This window comes from Saccopteryx leptura, chromosome 4 (genome assembly GCF_036850995.1).
Source record: "Saccopteryx leptura isolate mSacLep1 chromosome 4, mSacLep1_pri_phased_curated, whole genome shotgun sequence".
Lineage (NCBI taxonomy): Eukaryota > Metazoa > Chordata > Mammalia > Chiroptera > Emballonuridae > Saccopteryx > Saccopteryx leptura.
The window spans coordinates 121086306-121110367 of record NC_089506.1 but is presented as its reverse complement, the minus strand read 5'-3'; the positions used below and the strand labels follow the sequence as shown (position 1 = coordinate 121110367).

The window sequence follows — 24062 nt, the reverse complement described above, 5'->3', positions numbered from 1 at the left end:
CATAATGTAGAGTCCGATTTCATGTCTGATAAAAATAACAGAGTATGACAGTTTATGTGTGTATGTGTCTGTGTGTGTATGCATTTATATTTACAAGTGTATAAAAGTACGCAGAGAACAATGCATTTTAATCTGTTACAGAGGTAACTCTCAGGGTACATCATCATATTCTTCTATATCTTGTTTGAATTTTCCCCATTGAACATGTTTTCATTTTTTAGTTAAAAGCGTTTTAATTTTCTTGAAACATAGAGAAGGGACTACTACTAAGCAAAGGAAGAAAAGAGGTCTATATAGAAGTAGGAAAATGAAGTTCATAAAATAATGGGTGTTATTTTTTTTAGTCAACTACAGGAAGGGTGTGGCCGGCTGAGTGGGGGGTGGGGAGTGGGGGGGTTTGTACAGAAAGACAAAAAATTAGAAAAAGTACTGGAAACGTTGGATTCTGTACGGATGTGCCTGCTTTTTAACAACCCGAGAGTAAAAGGAAAACCAGACTGTGAAAGAGCTGAACAAAGGAATGTATATTCATACTTTCTAAGTGGTTTAGGGCTTTATAGACAATTTCACTTAAGGATTTTTAAAATAGCATTCTTATTATACACGTCTCCTTGTGTCTAGGCTCTCTGGAGGTAACTTCCCTGTTCCGTGCAATAAGTGATCTTCTCAACCTTTCCCTTTGCCTTCAGATTGAGGGTGTTTTTTTTTGTGTGTTTTTTTTTTAATTAATTTATTTTTTTTTACAGAGACAGAGAGAGTCAGAGTGAGGGATAGACAGGGACAGACAGACAGGAACGGAGAGATGAGAAGCATCAATCATTAGTTTTTCGTTGCGCATTGTGACACCTTAGTTGTTCATTGATTGCTTTCTCATATGTGCCTTGACCACGGGCCTTCAGCAGACCGAGTAACCCCTTGCTTGAGCCAGCAACCTTGGGTCCAAACTGGTGAATTTTTGCTCAAACCAGATGAGCCCCCGCTCAAGCTGGCGACCTCGGGGTCTCGAACCTGGGTCTTCCGCATCCCAGTCCCACGCTCCATCCACTGCGCCACCGCCTGGTCAAGGGGAGTTTGTTTGTTTTTTAATTGTGACAAAGTACACATAACATAAAATGTGAATTTTAACCACTTGAAGTATACAAGTTCAGTGGTGTTAAGTACATTCACATTACTATGTAACCAAACTCATTTTCATCCTGAAACTCTGTATCCATCAAACATTAGTCACCCCCACCACCACCACAATACCCTTCTACTTCCCTTCTCTGTGAATTTCAGTACTGGAGGTCCCTCCTAAGTAGATTCTTACAGTTTTTGTCTTTTTGTGTGTGGCTGTTTCACTTAGCATAATGTCATCAAGGTTCATCCAAATTATACCATGAGTCAGAATTTTCTTCCTTTTTAAGGCTGAATAATATTCTGTTGTCTGGATAGTCTACATTTTATTTATCCATTCAATCACTGATGAACACTTGGGTTGCTTCTACCTCTTGGCTGTTGGGAGTAATACTACTGTGTTGTGCATACATGCACACCAGTATTGGGCTAAGGGAGAAATGATTACTTTGTTTTAGAAAATTATATAAACGGAATAATTTTAGTTATTTAGTTTTGAAATTTAACTTGCTTTTTGTTCTTACCAAAAAACATTTATTCTGTTTATGTTATTCTATATCCTTAATAAAGATGAAGAAATTATTTCAAATGCCTCTTTTAGGGAAGGTTGCTCCGGGCCACTTAGTGAGTAAACACCGAATATATAAACAAAGACTGCTTTGCAGCATGGAGATAACATCCTAGTCATATTTCCAAATAACCAAATTGTAGGTTTTATTCAAGAGTTAGTATCAACTGTTTCTTGATTCCAGAGATAACACAGAAAAGCTGGTTACTTGTATGTGGAGAGTAGGATAGACTTTATTGTTTGGTGCGTGAGAGCATAAAATATGAGACCTCCCAGTAATTGTCAAGTTATCTACACTTTTGGAAAACAAATTATAGCATAAAACAGACACCTTTGAAAAAAAGCTAGTTGAAATAAGAATAAACAAAGAAAAATAGGGGGGGGGGAGCTAGTTGTCTCTGAGCATTTGCTGCTTGGCCATGCCAAGAGGATTTTTTTTTTTTTTACAGAGAGAGAGGGATAGACAGGGACAGACAGACAGGAACGGAGAGAGATGAGAAGCATCAATCATTAGTTTTTCATTGCGTGCTGCAACACCTTAATTGTTCATTGATTGCTTTCTCATATGTGCCTTGACCATGGGCCTTCAGCAGACCAAGTAACCCCTTGCTGGAGCCAGCGATCTTGGGTTCAAGCTGGTGAGCTTTTGCTCAAACCAGATGAGCCCGTGCTCAAGCTGGCGACCTCGGGGTCTCGAACTTGGGTCCTCCGCATCCCAGTCTGATGCTCTATCCACTGCACCACCGCCTGGTCAGGCGCCAAGAGGATTTTGATGTTTCTTCCATTCTAAGAGTTCTCTGCCCTGACACCTGGGTTTTATGGAGTTGGGTTTCTGCAGTAGATGGCCCATCAGATGGACAGGGGTCCCGTTGGTGGGGCAGGGAGCTGTGCATAGAGGCCTGTGAGTACAGCAGTACTTCACACCGAGGCGCCTGGGGCGAGAAGGGGTGCTTCAAGAGGTGGTAGGTGCCCACCTCCTTTGTAACTTTCTTTTTTGAAAACAAGAAACAATTGCTTTTAGTTTACCTTCTATTGTTTTATCTTTTCATTCTTTAGTTTTGAATTGTGAAATATTTATATGTAATTACCTAAAGAATATATCTATATTTTAAAGAAACTGTAAACAAACACCCTTGTAACCACACCCAGATCAAGATGAAACACGCCAGCACCCTTGCTGTCCACCCTGATCACATCTGAGTCATTTTGTTAAATAACAGCTTTACTGAGATATAATTCACCAGGGGCTGAATTTTAGTACAGTGACCATCTTTCCCTTTGTAGTTAACTTTCTTGGGGAAGATAGTTTGAAACTGCTGCCTAGACTTTTTTCTTTTTAATGCAAAAAGCATCAACTGAAAAAAAAGGCATCAACTGAGTTTGCTCCTTTCTTTAGCTACAGGTGCTGCGTTGGTTGAGGTTGGTGAGTAGGCTGTGTGTGTCAGGTTTACTGCATTGCTTTGAGATGTGAGACAGGGATCACAGTTCTGTCTGTCTGGTGTGTAGACACCAGGGTATAGTTTTATGGATTAAAGTGATAGAAAGGGGTCACAATGGAACTGAAAATTATAAGAAAAGAAAAAGGACCTCTAGGGAAGAAGCTTGGCTGGTGACTGAGCAACAGAAGCAGTTCCTAGTAGCTCTTCACCCAGCTGGTTAGCTTCGCTGTATAAAAAGTTCAAACCCAATTCAATGATAAAACCATGCAGTAGGAGGAGGAAGCAGAGAAGGAGTTGGAGGAACTGTTTTTTTCTTCTCTGTTCTTTCCATTACTTGATTTCTGCACGAGTTGAGAAGATGGTTTCCTTTAATCATCATTAGGCTGTGCTCACCATTGATCTCCCCCTCCCATTACACAAATCATGGATTGATTGATTCCCTCAATCACTCCTTCACTTTACAGAACACCTCTGTTATTCCAGGCTAATGTTAAACATTGGAGCTATGAAAACAAATAAAAGGCAATCTCTGCCAAAGGAATTTCTCCTATAGCAGGAGACATGAGTACATTGCAGGAGGGCCAATGAGCAAGGTCACCGAGGAATCTAGCCAAGGTGAGGTCTCTGTGCTGCAAATGAGTGAGCAAAACTAAAGTGTGGGGTCCAGAAGGGGAGTGTGGGGGGCTCAGATGAGGTTGTGAAGCGACAGATGAGTTTGTGAAGCCATACCTAGACCTTTCTGCAAGCCTTGGACTTTTATCCTGTAGGCATTGGGAACCACTGATGGGTTTTAAACTGGGAGTCATATAATACGCATTTTGAAAGATCACTCAGACTATGATGTAGAAAATGAATCAGAGGGTTGCAAGAACAGATAAAGGGGACCCAGTTGTCCGAGTGAGACTTGATGGAATTCTCATCTTGGGGAGCAGTAGGAGTGAAGAGGAGGGCCCTGGTACATGAGGCCAGTGCCACATTGGCAACCAAGCTGAGAGGCAGAGTCTAGGCTTTGGCAAACAGAAGCCTTCTGGGCCCTCCTGAAGGACATGGCCAACTAGCAGGTGTTCCTGTTGTATGCGGCAGACCCACGCCTACTCCACTAAACCTTTTTATCTTTTCTTCCAAAGACTGCTTTGCAAATTCTGGGTCCATGGCTTTTCTAAGCTCCCAAGAGACCCCATCCTCAACATGTATTAGACACAGTGCCCTTATCAAAGTGTTAATTCTGTGTCATGAGAGGATGTCCCTACAGCAACAGGCTCTTTCTCCTTCAGCTCCATATTCCACACCCTGGGTCTGGCGCCCTAAGGATCCACTCCACACACTGCTCATTCCTGTCAGTGCCCATGCCAGCCTGGTCCCGAGGCATCTTTGGCATAACACTCCCTCTCTTGGCAGGCCCAGCAGGTCCCAGTTGAATAATACAGAGATTTGACCCCAATTTTGGTCTGGTGGCCAGGAGGGATGATGGGACAGGTCCTTTGTAAGGCAAGCATTATCTTGTGAGCACTTGTCTTGCTGAAAAAGCTGCCTAGTCTTCAAGCAAAGTGGGGTGTGCTTCTGTGGATCAGGGAGAGGGATCTGGCCACTTTGCAGGCGCAGGGAGTCTGGGGGTTGTGGCTCTCAGATTATCTACACAGACAGCCCTATCTCAAGCCTTAGAGTTCACTTCTTCCCCATCAGGGCCCTGACTTTGGCTTCTGAGACTTGCCTGGGCTGAGAATATTAGTTCTGCCACTCCTTAAAAGTAGGCCCTCTGCATGCAGGACATAAGTGTCTTCTAGTGTTCCCAAAGGAGGTTGGCTGACCATCATACTTGGCTTTAAATAGTTGATTGCTGTATCTGAGATTGTCTTTTCCCATTTCTAATGAACTCCTAATAACAGCCACCCACTTCCAGAGTCCTGATTGTCACCATTTCCCCCGTACCTACTGTCAGAGACAGTAAACCTGCCACATGTCACACTGCTACAGCATGCCAGACCACACCCAGTAATGGCTGTCACTGCCCTCTGGCTGGTGGCTGACCTGTCCCCAAAATTTCACCTGCAGAGTTCACTTCCTTAGGCAACTCTGGTTCCAGCTGGTTTAGGTCAGGCTCTCTGGGAGCAACCCTGGCGATCTTCCGGGAAGCTCTTAAATGAAGGAGTGCTGTCCCAAGAAGGGGATAATGGAAGCCAGCCAGGGCAAGGAGCAAAGCTAAGCAGCCACGAGGCCTTGGCACATATGCTTCAGCCTGGTCCCTTGGGAGAGCTTTGGGGTACAGCTTGTATCAGACTCGCCCTACCTTGAGCTAAGGTGCCAGCTTGTGTGGTATGTCTGCAGTGAGTCACTGGCTGTTGGCCATCCTGTGGTGTACGGTGGAGGAGGAATCAGGCACTCTCAGAGACCAGGTGGCTCTGGTTCCTCATTCTGTAGAAGGAGCAGAGATAGGCTATGTGTGGCCAACATGCTCAGCGGCTGGAGGATGGAACCACAGACCTGACGGGCATGGGTGGGACATCCACATGTCACTGCACACCCTGTACACACTTCTGCCCTTGCTTGTTATTTGAATAGTATATCTTGGAGATCATTCTAGATCCACTTACATAGGGCTAGCTTGTCTTTTTTAAAAATTATGTTTATTAAAATATAATATACACCAAAAGGCAACAAACCATATGTGTGTATTTGATTCTGACAAAGGGAACACGTCAGGGTTCAGCACCCAAATCAAGACATAGCCCTTGGCCAGCCCCAGATGCTCCCCTTGTTCCTCTCAACCTCTGACCATCACTACCTCTGACCCAAGCCTGACTTGTCTCTTGGTTTGAACTGGATGCAAGTGGAACCATGAACTATGTGCCCATCTATATCTGGTTCCTTAACTCAGAATACCTGTGAGACATTTATCTCACTGCATATAGCAACAGTTCATTCATTCTCCTTGGGTATGGACTCTGTGTGTGAATGTACCACAGTTTATGCCCTATTGTGTAGAGCAGAGGTCGGGAACCTATGGCTCGTGAGCCACATGTGGCTCTTTTGATGGCTGCATCTGGCTCACAGACAAATCTTTAATAAAAAAATAATAACATTAAAAATATAAAACATTCTCGTGTGTATTACAATCCATTCATTTCCTACTGTTCATGTTCATGGTTGCAGGTGGCTGGAGCCAATCACAGCTGTCTTCCAGGACAACATCAAATTTTTATTGGATAATGCATAATGTACGTGGGCCGTTGTATGGCTCTCACAGAATTAAATTTTAAAATATGTGGCATTCATGGCTCTCTCAGCCAAAAAGGTTCACAACCCCTGGTGTAGAGCATTGGCATTTTGTTGTTTTGAGCCCTTTAGCTGTTATGAGTAGTGCTGCTGTGCACAGTCTACTATATGTATGTTGCTGAGCATGTGTGTCTTACTTGTTTGGGTTTACCTGAAAGTAGCACTGCTGGGCACAGAGACTGCTGCAGTTTCCCAAAGCAGTTGTACCAATTTTACTCCCACCAGCAGGTTTACAGCCCCCAGCACCCAGTGTTTCCATCTTCATTTTAGCCATTCTGATGGGTGTAAAGAATTAATTTTCATTTTCCTGAAGACTCGTGTAAATAATTTATTACATAAAGTATAAAGGGATTGAGTAATAAGCAATACAATTTAGGCTTTGAGCTTACAGGTACAAGGGTCTTCCTTCTGTAAAATTTAAATAACTTTTTTCAAAATAATAGCTGTAATGTGATCTTGTGCTGGAAATTTGCCATCTCCCTTACTCGAGCTGTGTGTGAGGCTCTACACCAGGGGTCCCCAAACTACGGCCCGCGGGCCACATGCGGCCCCCTCAGGCCATTTATCCGGCCCCCACCGCACTTCCGGAAGGGGTACCTCTTTCATTGGTGGTCAGTGAGAGGAGCACATTGACCATCTCATTAGCCAAAAGCAGGCCCATAGTTCCCATTGAAATACTGGTCAGTTTGTTGATTTAAATTTACTTGTTCTTTATTTTAAATATTGTATTTGTTCCCGTTTTGTTTTTTTACTTTAAAATAAGATATGTGCAGTGTGCATAGGAATTTGTTCATAGTTTTTTTATAGTCCGGCCCTCCAACGGTCTGAGGGACAGTGAACTGGTCCCCTGTGTAAAAAGTTTGGGGACCCCTGCTCTACACTGTTCCTTCTTTGCATTCATAGGTCCTTTGTGCTTTCCTGTATGTTAGCCTGAGGTTATGCAGAAAGATCTTGAAGGATTCTTGCAGAATTCAGTAAAACTTCAGTATTTTGCCAGCCACAAAATAACTCAATGTGAGGTCAAGTCAAATCTGAGAGGAGGGAGAACATTCTATTAAACTTAAGCTTTTTAGTTTAACAGAATTTTCTTATGAATCTGTATTCAGTTGAAGGCATAGTAATTTATGTTTTAACACCAAAATTTCACCTGAACTGGAAGGAAGTCTGGTTGTGTTTAGTACAAGGCAACCATGGAGGAGGGAAGCAGGGTATTTATCAATATATAGGGACAATCTAAAATAAGAGTTCCTTAGGGGGTAGGGGAGGCAGAAGAGGATAGAGAGGGATAAAGGGTGATGGAAGGAGACTTGACTTGGGGTGGTGAACACAGTACAATATACAGATGATGTGTTATAGAATTATACATCTGAAACCTACACAATTTTATTAACCAATGTCACCCCAATAAATCCAATTTTTAAAAAACCATAAAGAAATAAACTAAATTAAAATGAAATAAGTCTTTGTCTGTGGGTTTTTTTGTTGTTGTTTTTTTTACAGAGACAGAGAAAGTCAGAGAGAGAGATAGACAGGGACAGACAGACGAATGGAGAGAGATGAGAAGCATCAATCATTAGTTTTTTGTTGTGTGTTGCAATACCTTAGTTATTCATTGATTGCTTTCTCATATGTGCCTTGACAGTGGCCCTTCGGCAGGCCGAGTAACCCCTTGCTCGAGCCAGTGACCTTGGGCTCAAGCTGGTGAGCTTTTGCTCAAACCAGATGAGCCTGCGCTCAAGCTGGTGACCTTGGGGTCTCAAACCTGGGTCCTCCTCATCCCAGTCCTACGCTTTATCCACTGCGCCACCACCTGGTCAGGCATTGTCTGTGGGTTTAAAGAGCTGCTCCATGACTCGCTAAGAAACGTCCTGCTTTCAGAGAGCTGGCAGGGCCACCGGCGGCTGCAGTGCAGTTTGCTTCCTTCGCAGCCCTCAGACCCAGGGTTTCCCCCACCTCCTAATATGCACAGAGGCTCATGTGACAGCTGGACACAGGGTGGCCTGTGGGGCAGCCCAAGGCCTGGGCATTTTCATGTAAGCATTGTGAAGACTGTGCCTTGTCGCTTGACCAGGTGGGAGTGCAATGGATAGAGTGTCAGACTGGGACATGGAGGACCCAGGTTCAAAACCCCGAGGTCGCTGGCTTGAGTGCAGGCTCATCCGGCTTGAGCACAGGATCATCAACAGGATCTCATGGTCTCTGGCTTGAAGCCCAAGGTCACTGGCTTGAGCAAAGGGTCGTTGGCTCAGCTTGAGCTCCCCCTTCACCTTTAAGACACGTATGAGAAGCAATCAATGAACAATTAAAGTGAAGCAACTATGAGTTGATGCTTCTCATCTCTCTCCTTCTACTCTTTCTCCTTTCCTGTCTCTCTCTCTTTCTCTGTAAAATAAATAAAGAAAGAAAAGAACATGTCTTGGAAAGGAGAGGTAGGCCACAGACATGCCACAAAGCCCTGGGAGCCCTGCCTGTGGACATGTGCACTGAGAGGTTTAGGCACTGTGTGCATATGACCATGGGAGGGGGCAGGTCAGTGTGGCTTCTGCTCTGCAGCCCTCAGCTAGAGTGGTGAATCCCAGCTCCCCAGCCGGTGTGCAGGGCTCCCCGCAGGACAGATGCCTTCTTTCTCAGGCTATGCTTTTCTACACATTTGTGAGACTACCAGGGTCATGACAGACAGGAGGCTAGCTTGTTTTATCTCCATTTTTACTCTAACCAGTGTCTTCCATAAACTGAAACTGTCTGTCTTACAGTCACTGTGGTGAGGATTTATATGTCTCCATGGGAGACTGCTGTTTCCAAGAGGTTGAATTCTAGTAGTGTATTTGGAATTCACAGTGGTTCTGCTGGGTCACAGCAAAGAGAGACATATCTCAACTGTATTTACTCCAAGTACAGTGCTTTGATATTCATAGATAAGAGATAGTTATCTATTTGCTGGTATTTCACTTGTACATTCTTTCATCCAATTATTCAGAATTGCATGACAGATAGAAATCTTTTTTTATAACTTTTTAAAAATTTTTAAATTTTATTTATTGATTTGAGAGCAGAGAAAGAGCAAGAGAGAGAGGGAAAACAGGGAGGAGCAACTCATAGTAGTTGCTTCTTATATGTGCCTTGACCGGGCAAGCCCAGGGCTTCAAACTGGCAACATCAGCATTCCAGGTCATCATCACTCTATCCACTGCTCCATCACAGGTCAGGCTGTGTGGCAGGTCGACTTCTGTAAGGTAGATAATATAATGATAATCATATCACTAATGATAGCCTGTTTTTTCATAGCTCTGATTTTGAAAACATTTTTTATTTTATCTTAATCACTCCAAAAGATAGACAAGGGCTGCAAATTCCACTTTACAGACAGGAAATTGATGCCCACGCCTCACAAGTCAACAAGTGTGAGAACCGAGGCAAGAACCTGGGTCTGCCAGCTCCTGGGCCCTACTCATTTTATTAAATCTTTTCATTTTCATTCCCCAGGCTTGTCTGCAGCTCATTGGCCGAACCAAAGGGTCTTCGCTCCTCAAATTAATAAAGATGGCTCCACAAGCCCCTAATTAAAAAACCCATGGCAGTATGTTTTTTAGTTATTTTGTGATCATTAATTGTGCCAGCCTGTCATTTAGTCCAAGGTACAAATGTTCAAAATTTGGAGAGTCACCACAGGCATGTGCTATACTTATCCAAAGATCTCCATCTATTCAATTCTACAAATACCCATTTGTGTCTTCCACTGTGCTGGTCTAGTCACTTTGGGTCGTACAACGACGACTGTCCCAGGGATTTTGCCCTCAAACTCACAGTCTCACAAGCAGCTCAGACACACACACGCACAAGAGATAAGTGAGGTATACATAGTCTTGCAGAAATTCAGAGTAAAGAACTTTATGACAGGCCCTGGCCGGTTGGCTCAGCGGTAGAGAGTCGGCCTAGCGTGCGGAGGACCCGGGTTCGATTCCCAGCCAGGGCACATAGGAGAAGCGCCCATTTGCTTCTCCACCCCTCCGCCGCGCTTTCCTCTCTGCCTCTCTCTTCCCCTCCCGCAGCCAAGGCTCCATTGGAGCAAAGATGGCCCGGGCGCTGGGCATGGCTCTGTGGCCTCTGCCTCAGGCGCTAGAGTGGCTCTGGTCGCAATATGGCGACGCCCAGGATGGGCAGAGCATCGCCCCCTGGGGGGCAGAGCACCGCCCCTGGTGGGCGTGCCGGGTGGATCCCGGTCGGGCGCATGCGGGAGTCTGTCTGACTGTCTCTCCCTGTTTCCAGCTTCAGAAAAATGAAAAAAAAAAAAAAAAAAAAAAAAAAGAACTTTATGACATAAGTTTTGCTAACTTGGAAGATGCCACTAAACACTCGAACTTTTGGTTTGTTGTTGAATGTTGTTTCTTCTCAAACCAGAGCACAGAGAGCTCTGTGATATTCAACAGTGAAACTGAAGCATGTGCTGTATGAAGTTCCTTGAAATGTCTTGAAATATTCTGAAGCCTGATGTGCACACTCTCACCTCGGTTTCCTGCTATACGCCCCATTTTACGGGAAACTGCTTACTGGGGTTGCATTTCAAAGAAAAATTTGGTTAACTTTTTCAGCTTTATAAGAGATGCACAGTGGCCTTAAATTGTAACAAAACTGTTCTACAAAAGTCTGTTAAAGTCAAAGACTTCAAGTCAGTAGCTTAACCGTTGGTTACATGTGAGTGGCATCCTGGAGCATGCACACCGTTACGTTCTCTAAAGTGGTCTTGCCAGGCCCGTGGTTAGGAAGGTAGCCCTGATTACTACAGAAACTAATCAGATGCTGGCCTTATTTTTATTTTTATTTTTTTTAAGATTTTATGTATTGATTTTAGAGAGAGACAGAAGGGGGAGGAGCAGGAAGCATCAACTCATTGTAGTAGTAGTTGCTTCTTGTATTTGCCTTAATTGGGCAAGCCCAGGCTTTCAAACCAATGACCTCTGTGTTCCAGGTCAACACTTTATCCACTGCTGTCACCACAGGCCAGGTGACATAGGCCTTATCTTTAGAAAGCAGCCCTGATAAGCAAGCCTTGCAGTAAAGGTGCTATAATTACAGAACAGAGTGTAATCCCTAGCCACATTTCCCATTTATTAAAACTTGAAATGCTGTAAGCACCAGAGGTGTATCTCTTTGACTAATCCATACTGAAACATATTTGTAAAAAAGAGGGAGAGCATGCAGTTGGCCTAGGAACTTAATAGATTCTATGATCAAAATAAGTACCAGTGGGTGACCTTTACAGTCTACAAAGTTCTTTCCCAGTTAACATTGACACTGTGGTCTCCCAGCCCCAAAGCACCCTCTAAACTTTGGCTCCAGGAGGCAGTCAGGCTCTTCCAACAGGGGGCGTTAGAGGTATGCCAGCCAGGAGATTTGAGCCCCAGTTTTAGGGACCCTCTAGGACAAGAGTCCCCAAACTTTTTACACAGGGGCCCAGTTCACTGTCCCTCAGATCGTTGGAGGGCCACCACATACAGTGCTTCTCTCACTGACCACCAATGAAAGAGGTGCCCCTTCCGGAAGTGCGGCAGGGACCAGATAAATGGCCTCGGGGCTGCAGCCCGCAGGCTGTAGTTTGGGGACCCCTGCTCTAGGATCTTAGAACTCCAAGCTCTGCCTCTTGTTCCCTCAGCCCCAAGGGTGATAGCTGCTTCCTGCTGTTGCTTCTGTCAGCTCAGTGTCCTCTTCTAGTGTGTTAGTTCTTCAACACCTGTTTAACCAGTTCCTTGTATTCGATCCTCTCCACAAAAACAACTGGTGTGGTTCTGTTTTCCCACTGGACCTTGATTAACACTGCCTTTAATCTCACAATTGGTAAGGTAGCTATTATTACGCATATTTTATGGGTAAGGAAGTGGAGGCTTGTTAGGGTATAACACTGTCTAAAATCACACAAGAGCCAAGACCTACACCTTCCACATTGAGATCCTCTGCTTTCCAGTTCCTCTCAGCATATCTCTTGCTGAACTTATTTTTCAAAAATTACTTTATGGCGCTGGCCAGCTAACTCGGTTGATAAGAGCATCATCCCAATATACAAGGTTGCAGATTTGATCCCTGGTCAGGTCACATACAAATATCAACCAGTGAATGTGTAAATAAGTGGAACAACAAATTGATTTCTCTCTCTAAAATCAATCAGTAAATAAAATTTAAAAATATATAAGCTAGTGGTTAATGCTTAGACATCTATTTATTCTTGATCAACTGGAACCACCTCTGACAAGCCCCAAAGACGACCAGAGGCCCAAGGTCTTAGTAGCAGGCAGGAAATCAGTAAAAAGAGGAAGGGCCATTCAGAAGCAACTGCTGAGAATGGGGAAATAAGAGGATGTGGCTCAGAAATGGAGACTTACAAGGATGGACTGAGAGGTGGTCAGTGACAGACATGGAGGGAGGCAGAGGTCTCAGGGAGGAGGCCAAGCGAGGAACGGGGACAGAACACAGGATGAGAGAGCTGCCAGTGTCATAAATCAACCTTGGAATTGGACTCTTAACATGACATATGGGGGATATTTGTATTTTTGTCCTGAGATTCACCATCTAGAATCTAATAGTTATGCTTCTTTGGGGAAAAATATAAATATTTTATATTTTTAAATGCCTATCTTGACTGAAAATCTCTTTCTTACAAGTAGATGCTTATTTGTGAGCTGGGTGATGAGTTTCCTGACCGGATGAAACCCAGAAGTCAGGCATCTAAAATGGGGTGCTTGTCTGAAAGGAATAGCTTCTTTGATCATTAGTCTTTATTTACCAACTTGCTGGAGGGACAAGATGACTTTCTGCTCTACTAAAAGCACTTCTTTGGTTTTTTTTGACTCTCCTAAAAATTAGCTGGTGGTAGGCAAAATCTTTTGCATCTAAACACAACTCATCTTGCAGAAGGTACTTTTTTTTTTTTAATTCATTTTTAGAGAGGAGAGAGAGAGGGTGAGAGACAGAGAGAGAGAGAGAGGAGAGAGAGACAGAAGGAGGAGGAGCTGGAAGCATCAACTCCCATATATGCCTTGACCAGGCAAGCCCAGGGTTTCGAACCAGTGACCTCAGCATTTCCAGGTTGACGCTTTATCCACTGTGCCACCACAGGTCAGGCGAAGGTACTTTTATTTTAGAAGCACAGAGTGACTGAGGAATGTTTTGTCCTGCTGGGAGGGGCACCATCTTGGCTAGGGTTTCCTCTCAGTGAGGAAGCAGAAGTCAAGTAGGTTTTATTTGTCATTAAAACAGTACACAGTGCCCAGTGGGTGCATTTGATGTTAGAGCAGTACTGAATGGTTTTCCTGCTCTCATATTCCCAATATGAGTCAAGACCCACCCATATGAAGAGGGAGATATTGGGTCTGCAGTAGTCGTTGGCAGAGATCTGTGCAATTTTATGATAAGTGCTTTTCTCTGCAATGGATTGTTCACTCTTATCACCTATTGAGGTGAACAGAAAGAATTGGCTAACTGGGCATTCTCATGCTGGGGTTTAAATATTGTGGGAAAAGGTCAACATTAGATGTGATGTCACAGAGCCTTGACATTGGTCTTGTGTTCTTCCTGCCAGGGGACCTAGCAGAGTAGTTAACAGACTATAAATAAACTGCCTTCTTGGATCAAAACCTTTGGTAACCAAAACAGACAGAGAGCATTTCTGTGTTAAGGTCATCTTGGAATCTCCCATATTTGATTTGCGTGAAAAGGATGTCTTGCATCTTGTCAGCTATGGGATCACCTTTCTGTTATGGCAGTTAACTCCCCACAAGGACTGGGTGGAAAATTAGTGAAAGGGGGTTTTTCTGCTGTAAACATAGCTCATTGATGTTCTAGTCCACAGGAGGCACTAGTCCCCAGCTTGTCTTGGGGCTGCAGCTGGTTAAATAGGCACATTTGTGTTCATTTTGAAGCATTCAAGCAGAGACTAAACTGTACTCCCCTGACACTGATTTAAGACAATGTTCTAAAGCATCACCAGTCTAAAAATATCCACTGGTAAGTCTTGGACACGCTACATTTCTGAGAAGAGAGGAAGTAGAGAAAGCTGAGAAAATAGCCAGGCATTAAATAAAAAGGAAATGAAATTTAAATATAAAAGCCCTAAAATCTATAAAAGAAAGGGTATATGTAGTGCTGTAAAGGAGTTTATTCATAGGACCCCAGATGTTGGTCTCTATGGTAATTATCATTTCATTCTTGGGCACAAATATTACACATCTGCTACTTTTCTATTTTAATTATAAATTGTCTAAAATGATTTTCTTTCTCTTTGGAAGCAGATTTTTGGCATTTGGGACTCTGTTTTCTAAGTAAAAACCACTAGTGCATATTAATTTGTTTTCATTTCAAGAAATGTCCATTGCATCACTAATAGTGGAGTATGGAAAAGAGTGAGTGCTTACCAGTGAAAGACTGGTGAGCAAGTGGTGGTACAAAGTAGACTTCTCTGACAAGGTTCCAGGCCCCTGCCTCCAGGAACAGGGCAGGAAAAACACAAGATAAACCTGGAATATGCTGTGGCACCAGAATATAAGGAAGTGCTCAGAGACTGACGGGGCAGGTCAAGGACATGGGCTCCGGCTTAAAGGAGCTCCCCAGGGCCAGGCTGGGGGTGATATGTGCATCCAATCAGGCCTGAAATGAATAGTGAATGTTAGTAAATTATATACTTTTTTTTAAGTGAGAGGTGGGGAGGCAGGGAGGCAGAGAGACAGACCCCCATATGTGCCCCAACTGGGATCAACCTGGCAAGCCCTGTCTGGGGCCAATGCTCTACCCATCTGGGACCATTGCGCTGTTGCTCAGCAACTGAGCTATTTCAGCGCATGAGGCAAGGCCATGGAGCCATCCTCAGTGCCCAGGACCAACTTACTGGAACCATTCGAGCCATGGCTGCAGGAAGAAGGGGCGGATAGAGAAAAAAGGGGGAGGGGGAAGGGTGGAAAAGCAGATAGTCACTTCTCCTATGTGCCCTGACCAGGAATTGAACCAGGGACTTCCACATGCCAGGCCAATGCTCTACCACTGAGCAGACCTGCCAGGGCCAAGTTATATACTTTCTAAAACCTTTTTTTTTTTTGTATTTTTCTGAAGTGAGAAGCAGGGAGGCAGAGAGAGACAGACTCCTGCATGCGCCTCACCAGAATCCACTTGGTATGCCCACTATGGGGTGATGATCTGCCCATCTGGGGTGTTACTCCATTGCAACCAGAGCCATTCTAGCACCTGAGGCGGAGGCCATGGAGCCATCCTCAGCACCTGGGCCATCTTTGCTCCCATGGAGCCTTGGCTGCAGGGGGGGAAGAGAGAGATAGAGAGAAAGGAGAAGAGGAAGGGTAGAGAAGCAGATGGGCGCCTCTTCTGTGTGCCCTGGCTGGGAATTGAACCTGGGGCATCCACACACTGGGCCAACGCTCTACCACTGAGCCAACGGGCCAGGGCCTAAAAACCTTTTTTTTTTTCCCTAAAAAACTTTTTTTTTTTTAATTAAGACTTTATTTATTTATTCATTTTAGAGAGAGAGAGAGAGAAGGGAGGAGCAGGAAGCATCAACTCCCATATGTGCCTTGACCAGGCAAGCCCAGGGTTTTGAACCAGCAACCTCAGCGTTCCAGGTCGATGCTTTATCCACTGCGCCACCACAGGTCAGGCCCTAAAAATCTTTTTTTTCTTTTTTTTTTTTTTACTTTTCTGAAGGTGGAAACGAGGAGGCAGTCAGACAGACTCCCGCATGCGCCCGACCAGGATCCACCCGGCACGCCCACCAGGGGGCGTCGCTCTGTCGCGACCAGAGCCACTCTAGCGCCTGGGGCAGAAGCCAAGGAGCCATCCCCAGCGCCCGGGCCATCTTTTTGCTCCAATGGAGCCTCGGCTGCGGGAGGGGAAGAGAGAGACAGAGAGGAAGGAGGGGGTGGTGGAGAAGCAGATGGGCGCTTCTCCTGTGTGCCCTGACGGGGAATCGAACCCGGGACTCCTACACGCCAGGCCGACGCTCTACCACTGAGCCAACCGGCCAGGGCCCCTAAAAAACTTTTTAATGAAGTTATTTACTTTTATGAGTGGATTATAGTTCTTTTTATACACTCAAGGAAACTGCCCAATAATTTACAACTGAAACTAAGATATTCTACTATCTCGTACACATTGTGACTGTATTTTCTACAACAAAATTGTGAGTACCTTTGTAGGGGTAGTTTAACAAAATATTTGAAATTAGAATGGCTTGAAAAAGAACTAGGATAATATGGTACACACATAGGCAGTTCCACATTTGGTCACCAGATGGCACTTTGCCAATGTAAGGTAAACGTGAAAGGCCAAAGAGAAACTCCTCAGTATCATGCAGAGCCTTGATTGGCTACTCCCTGGGGCCCATTGAAAGAATTCATCTGGCTGAACCAACACTGTGCTTCTATCCCGGGCTTGAGCTGTTTGGGATTTAAATTATTCTGAGATTTAGGCTTCTTTCAGTACATACAAGTCCAGGAGGGTGCTGTGCATCAGATGTAGGTCATCAGAGTCCTGCCCCTTCCAGACGGAAGTAAGAGGGCTGTGCCTAGTCTGTCACTGAACCGCAGGCCTAGCAGAGCACGGTGAGAGTGTGGAATGAATGGACAAATGTCTTTTTTTTTATTCATTTTTAGAGAGGAGAGAGAGAGACGAGAGAAAGAGAGAGAGAGGGAGGAGAGAGAGACAGAGAGAGAGAAGGGGGGAGGAACTGGAAGCATCAACTCCCATATGTGCCTTGACCAGGCAAGCCCAGGGTTTCGAACCAGTGACCTCAGCATTTCCAGGTCGACATTTTATCCACTGCGCCACCACAGGTCAGTTTTGTGGGGTTTTTTTAAAGATTTTATTTATTCATTATAGAGAGGAGAGAGAGAGAGAGAGAGAAGGGGGGAGGAGCAGGAAGCATCAACTCCCATATGTGCCTTGACCAGGCAAGCCCAGGGTTTCGAACCGGCAACGACAAATGTCTTGATCCTTTGAAAATTATTTAGAGGAGAAACCACTGTGTCTGTCAGTAACAGTGTTTGAGCACCTTGGGTGAAAGTGAACAGAGACTGCCCTCAGTGTTCTCTAACATCGTCATACCCTGAATATCCATTTGTGTCTTCTGCAGGTGCTGTTAGATAATACAGACAAGGATTTTGTCATGCTTTGCTCCAAGAAAACTTTTCTCTGAGAAGAACTTAGATACTCCTGTTAAAATATAGAAGAAGTGTGGCATTAGGTACACTTTTGTGTATTCTGATGCCCAAAGCGTACAGTGTCATCCAGAGAATTTGGAGTAGCCTCCAGAACCTGAGCAGGCTTCCTTCCCCACCCTTTGCAGTGACTGTTGAACTTTCAGACTCTCCACACTCTAGTCAGGTTTCTAGAACATCCTGGGATCAGAACAGCCTGTTGACCAGCCCTGCGGCAGCTGAAGCAGCTGCAATAGAGAGTGTGGCTCCTGAATTTAAATCCCTGGTTCTGCTAGGACCTTTGATAATTACATGTATCTTTTGAGGTTCAGCTTCTTTATAATAGGGATATTAATACTGACAATCTTCATTTGTTCAGTCAACCAACGTACTTTTGAGTTCCTCCTGCATGTCAGGCTGTCCTCTGAGAATTTATAATCTGGTGGGCATGGCAGACATATCAGTTAGGGTTGAGTACATTAAATAAGGATGTATCTAAATTGGAGATGGATGGTGGTGAGGGCACATGACATGTGAATATATTGAATGCCACCAAACACTGTGCTTAAGATGGCTAAGGTGACCAAGTTCATGTTATGTGTATTTTATCATAATTAAATAAATTAAAATGGAAAAAAATTGTCTAAAGAACTAGCATGATGCCTGGCACATAGTAGGTACTCAGTAGACACCTGACTAACTTAGGGAGTGGGTGGAGACTGGGAAGACCAGCTGGAGTCTTTCCTCATGGATGCAAGTGCCCTGGCACATGGAGGCCAGGAAAAGGGAATAAGTAGCCCTTCCTTCCTTCCTTCCTTCCTTCCTTCCTTCCTTCCTTCCTTCCTTCCTTCCTCCCTCCCTCCCTCCCTCCCTCCCTCCCTCCCTCCTTCCTCCCTCCCTCCCTCTCTTATTTTTTATGAGAGGAGGGGAGCTAGTGAGGCAGACTCCTGCATGTGCCCCAACAGGGATCCACCTGGCAACCCTATTTGGGGTTGATGCTCGAGTAATGAACTATTTTTAGCACCTGAGGCTGATGTGCTCAGACCAACAAGCCATCCTCAGCACCTGGGGCCACACTCGAATCAATCAAGTCACTGGTTGCAGGAGGGGAAAAGGGAGAGAAAGGGAGGGAGAAAGGGAGGGGGAGAGAAGCAGTTCCTTCTCTTATGTGCTGTGATTGAAAATCAAAACTGGGATGTTCATATACTGGGCCAATGCTGTATCCACTGAGCCACTGGCCTGGGCCGCCTTTTCTGTCTTGTACACAGCCTTCCCTAGGCCCACACATGGAGGGGGACTGCCACACATGTACTGACATTCTGCCTTGGGCTCAATATGGGCTTATGGAATGTCTTCCCATTTATCTGTCTTCCCATTTATCAAACATCATCCCATAGGCCTGACCAGGCGGTTGTGCAGTGGATAGAGCATCGGACTGGGATGCGGAAGGACCCAGGTTCGAGACCCCAGGATAGCCAGTTTGAGCATGGGCTCATCTGGCTTGAGCAAAAAGTTCACTAGCATGGACCCAAGGTCACTGACTCGAGCAGGGGGTTACTTAGTCTGCTGAAGGCCCGCGGTCATGGCACATATGAGAAAGCAATCAATGAACAACTAAGGTGTTGCAACGAAAAACTGATGATTGATGCTTCTCATCTCTCTCCGTTCCTGTCTGTCCCTATCTATCCCTCTATCTGACTCTCTCTGTCCCTGTAAAAAAAAAAAAAAAAAAATCATCCCGGGGGAAATAAACTCAACAGTTTATGAAGACCTAATGCAGCTTCTAGAATTTCATTTCACTTTCCATAATGAAGACAGGCTTTAGGTAAAGACTAGTAGACCAAGAATGAAATTTGGTCTGCTCAGGGACTATGGATCTGTACCTTTATGATGGAGGATGAAGGCTCAGGTAATATTCTAAATGGAAGATAAAGAACACCAGGTTTTTGTTAGCCCCCCCTCCTATTGTTTTTCTGGTTTTGGAGGGTGTGGAGGAGAAAGGTCAGAGAGTAGAGGAAGAACAGGTCTTAAAAAATAATCAAAACTCTGGCAGAGTTATAGCTCACTCCAAGGACCTGTGCAAATGAATATGATTAACTTTGCTACTCCAGAAAAAAAAAATAATCCCAAAGTTATTTATTTTGGCTTTAGAATAGACTAGCATTTGTGTCAGATTTTCCTGCCTAATTACTTTTTGCTTAAGCTTATTTTTAAATTGTTTTAAATTCCTTTAAGTGTGACAGCCAAGGAAAGTGGGGGTGGAGAATGGACTGCAGATGGGCTCTGAACTAGCTCTCCTATATTAAAGGCTCCTGGTACGCTGCTGGTGGGAGAGAAAATTGGAACCAGTTTTCTGAAAAAGAACAATTTGGCAAAATATTTTTGAAAGTCTTAAAAATACGCTTCCTCTTTGATCCAGGAATTCCACATCTAGGAATTTGTCCTAAGGAAGTAAACAAACACGGAGAAATGTAGGAGCAAGGTGCTCACCACAATATTTATATCAGCAAAAACAGTAAAACCAGCTTAAAACATTGAGGAATATGGAATTGATTAAATTAAGTGCATTTCTATTGCTAATGTGCATGGTCATGTTGTCAAATTACAGACTTTAAAAATGTTCACCACATATTTTCAAGTGACAAGACTATGCAGTAGTATATACAGTTTGAAACATCAATACAGAAATAGTGGGTGGGCTGGGAGGGGGTGGGTGGATGCCTCACTAGGAAGACATTTTGCAGTGTTAACTTTGGTATTAGTGCTAAAATGATGGCTGATTTTGTACTTTTTGTGTTTTTTCAAGTTTTCTGTTTGAACGTGTATTACCGTATTTCCCCATGTATAAGATGCACTTTTTTCCGAAATATTTGGGTCTGAAAACTGGGTGTGTCTTATACAGTGGTTGTAGGTTTTTTTGCATTTCCCACTTTTTCATATGAATGAGTAGGCCTGACCTGTGGTGGCGCAGTGGGATAAAGCGTCGACGTGGAACACTGAGGTTGCCGGTTCGAAACCCTGGGCTTGCCTGGTCAAGGCACATATGGGAGTTGATGCTTCCTGCTCCTCCCCTTTCTCTCTCTCTCTCTCTCCCCTCTCTCTAAAAAAAAAAAAAAAAATCAATAAATAAAAAAAAATGAATGAGTAGTTGCATGAATTTTGTGATGAATAAAACTTGAGTTCAGCAAGTTTAATACATTTTTTTTCAAATTTCAGGCCCCAAAATTAAGGTGTGTCTTATACATGGGATAGTCTTATACATGGGCAAATATGATACTTTGTAATTAGAAAAACTATTATGTATCTTAAAAGGATACATGTTTAATGTATCAGTGAAATAAATAAAATGTTGCTTTGCAATACCCACAAAGTGGGTAATTTAGATGTACATATGACAATTTAGATTGAATGTATTTTCTTATGGATCACATTCATACATGTAAATTATCAGCACTCTTGCCTGACCAGGTGGTGGCGCAGTGGATAGAGCATAGGACTGGGATGCAGAGGACCCAGGTTCGAGACCCCGAGGTTGCCAGCTTGAGTGCGGGCTCCTCTGGTTTGAGCAAAAGCCCATCAGCTTGAGTCCAAGGTCGCTGGCTTCAGCAAGGGGTTACTCGGTCTGCTGAAGGCCCGTGGTCAAGGCACGTATAAGAAAGCAGTCAATGAACAACCAGGGTGTTGCAACGCGCATTGAAAAACTAATGATTTTGACCCTGGCCGGTTGGCTCAGCGGTAGAGTGTCGGCCTGGCGTGCAGAAGTCCCGATTCGATTCCCGGCCAGGGCACACAGGAGAGGCGCCCATTTGCCTCTCCACCCCTCCCCCTCTCCTTCCTCTCTGTCTCTCTCTTCCCCTCCCGCAGCAAGGCTCCATTGGAGCAAAGATGGCCTGGGCACTGGGGATGGCTCTGTGGCCTCTGCCCCAGGCGCTAGAATGGCTCTGGACACAACAGAGCGACGTCCCAGAGTGGCAGAGCATCGCCTCCTGGTGCATGCCAGGTGGATCCTGGTCAGGCGCATGCGGGAGTCTGTCTGACTCCCCATTTCCAGCTTCGGAAAAATGAAAAAAAAGAAAAGAAAAGAAAAGAAAAACTAATGATTGATGCTTCTCATCTCTCTCCGTTCCTGTCTGTCCCTGTCTATCTCTTTCTCTGACTCTCTCTCTGTCTCTGTAAAAAAAAAAAAAAAAATTATCAGCACTCTTACTGAATTCATAAAATCAAGTGTACTGTAGGTTATGTTTTCCACAGGAAAAAACCACATTCAGCAAAAATTGAGGAAGGCACAGTCAGAGTACAGGATGGGATAAGTCAGCGCTGGGAGGTAGACAGACTCTTCTGGGAGCACTATGGTTTTGCAAAGCAACACAGACAAGTAGGTTTCCTGTGAGTTACATGCCAAGGTTGTTTATTGCCCCCCAAAAAACACCAGAACAGGCCCTGGCCGGTTGGCTCAGTGGTAGAGCGTCGGCCTGGCGTGCAAAAGTCCCGGGTTCCTGGCCAGGGCACACAGGAGTAGCGCCCATCTGCTTCTCCACCCCTCCCCCTCTCCTTCCTCTGTCTCTCTCTTCCCCTCCCGCAGCCGAGGCTCCATTGGAGCAAAGATGGCCTGGGCGCTGGGGATGGCTCCTTGGCCTCTGCCCCAGGCGCTGGAGTGGCTCTGGTCGAAACAGAGCGACACCCCCCCCCCCGGAGGGGCGGAGCATCGCCCCTGGTGGGCGTGCCGGGTGGATCCCGGTCAGGCGCATGCGGGAGTCTGTCTGACTGTCTTTCCCCGTTTCCAGCTTCAGAAAAATACAAAAAAAAACCCCACACACACAAAAAACCCACCAGAACAATACTGGAAACATTTAAAATCATTGTTAATCTCCTGAAAGCAATTCCCAGTTAAATTTGTTACTATTTATCCTTTCTTATCACCTCATGATCAACTCAGAACTCCAGAGCAAAAGTGTAAGGTAATGCTGGACAGCCCAGCCTTTGATGACCTGGAGGGAGCTCTTGCCTCACTCACCTTTGGAAGATCTCTGCTGCACAGGGTCACCCAAGGGAAAGTTTGCTCCTCACTGACTGTTGGCCCCAGTCCTGCACACGGTGGTGGGGCTCTCTTTTATTTGCAGTTCCTAAATTCCTAAGACACCATGTGGCTTCACTTAAAGGAAAAGCCTTATAGTCTGGCTCCCTGTTGTCTGAGGTCAGATAGTAAAGCCTTTTGTGATTAACTCGGCCACGGTGTGTCCTTTGGTATTTGGAACTGTGGTAGGCATTTTTATTATCCACATTTTGAATGCTAACTCAGAAAAGCTTCGCAGAATGGAAAAAACAGGTAAATCTCACTCTTTCAACACCAGATCGAATCCTAGTTCTCCTGGCTGTGACCTTGAGCAAGTTCACTTGATATGTCGGATCTCAGTGTCCTCCTGTAGTTAGGAGATTGGCACCTGCTTGCCTCATCCTGCAGGCTGTTCTCTGTCACCTGTGAGGCCCTGTTCCAATGATAGTCATTCGTTTTTATAAACACACTGCCTCCTCCCACTTTATTTCTGACACAGTTTCCTTATGCTGCTCCACCTCCCCAAGAACCAGTGAAGACTCTGAGAAGCCTGATCAACATTCGAAAGGACACACTGAGACTCGTCAAGTAAGTCCCTGGTGGGGCATGCACTCAGAGGTGCCAGGTGCCCCTTAGACACTCACCAAGCAGTTGTGCCAGACCCAGACCCTGACCCTTGTCCACTTAGATCGGGCCTCTCTACATCTAGATTGTTCACACTTCGTGGTGTAGTCTGTGTTTGTGAAGAATACTTCCTTTCCTGGGAGCAGTCACTATGGCCCCTACTTTATGAATATTTTTTAAAAGAATTATTGAGGGGAAAAAAAAAGAATTATTGAGGGGAAAAAGTAAATCTTGCAGATACCTCAACAAGCTGATGTAAAGATGGGATAGTTGAACTTGGAATATGAAATTCTTATTTGTTGTCTATGTTTACTTTTAAATTTATTCTTAATCTCATATGCGCTTCCTCTGAGGAACTCAGGGCACCCTGAGTTGGTTGCTTAATCACCACCATCAACATTAATTATCATTAATTTTCCTTCTTCATGCTGTCCCCAAGACTGTGTGACTTTTAAACTGATTCTGCCCTCTACTCAAGTTCCCTGGGGAGACAGGTTAGGGCAAACCAGAAGTCCCAGATTTTTCTGAATGGACAGGGAAGATAACTCAGACTATTTTATGCTTGGTTAGGTCAGTCTTATTAGCATTAGGAAGTTGATTTCTCTCTGATAACTTTATTTTACTATCACAACTTTGAGATAAAATCCACATACCATATGGTTCACCCATCTAAAGCAGACAATTGAGGGGTTTTTAGTATATTCACAGACCTGTGCCATCATCATTTTAAATAATTTGAGAACATTTTCATCACCCCCCCGCAATGACACCATACTTATTAGGGTCACTTCCCATTTCCCCTG

General features: G+C 44.6%; 1 protein-coding gene across 3 annotated transcripts in view; it reads left to right on the top strand.

The window, feature by feature from the left end:
* Positions 1–24062, top strand: part of RNF157 (ring finger protein 157) — a 91221-nt gene that overhangs the window by 35678 nt on the left and 31481 nt on the right. For 2 of the 3 annotated variants that reach the window (XM_066381275.1, XM_066381276.1), the window contains exon 3: positions 23135–23223. The exons of the other annotated variant lie outside the window; for it this stretch is intronic. In XM_066381275.1, the coding sequence (XP_066237372.1) occupies positions 23135–23223 (89 nt within the window). The remainder of the gene's footprint in view (positions 1–23134; positions 23224–24062) is intronic. 3 annotated transcript variants of the gene reach the window in all.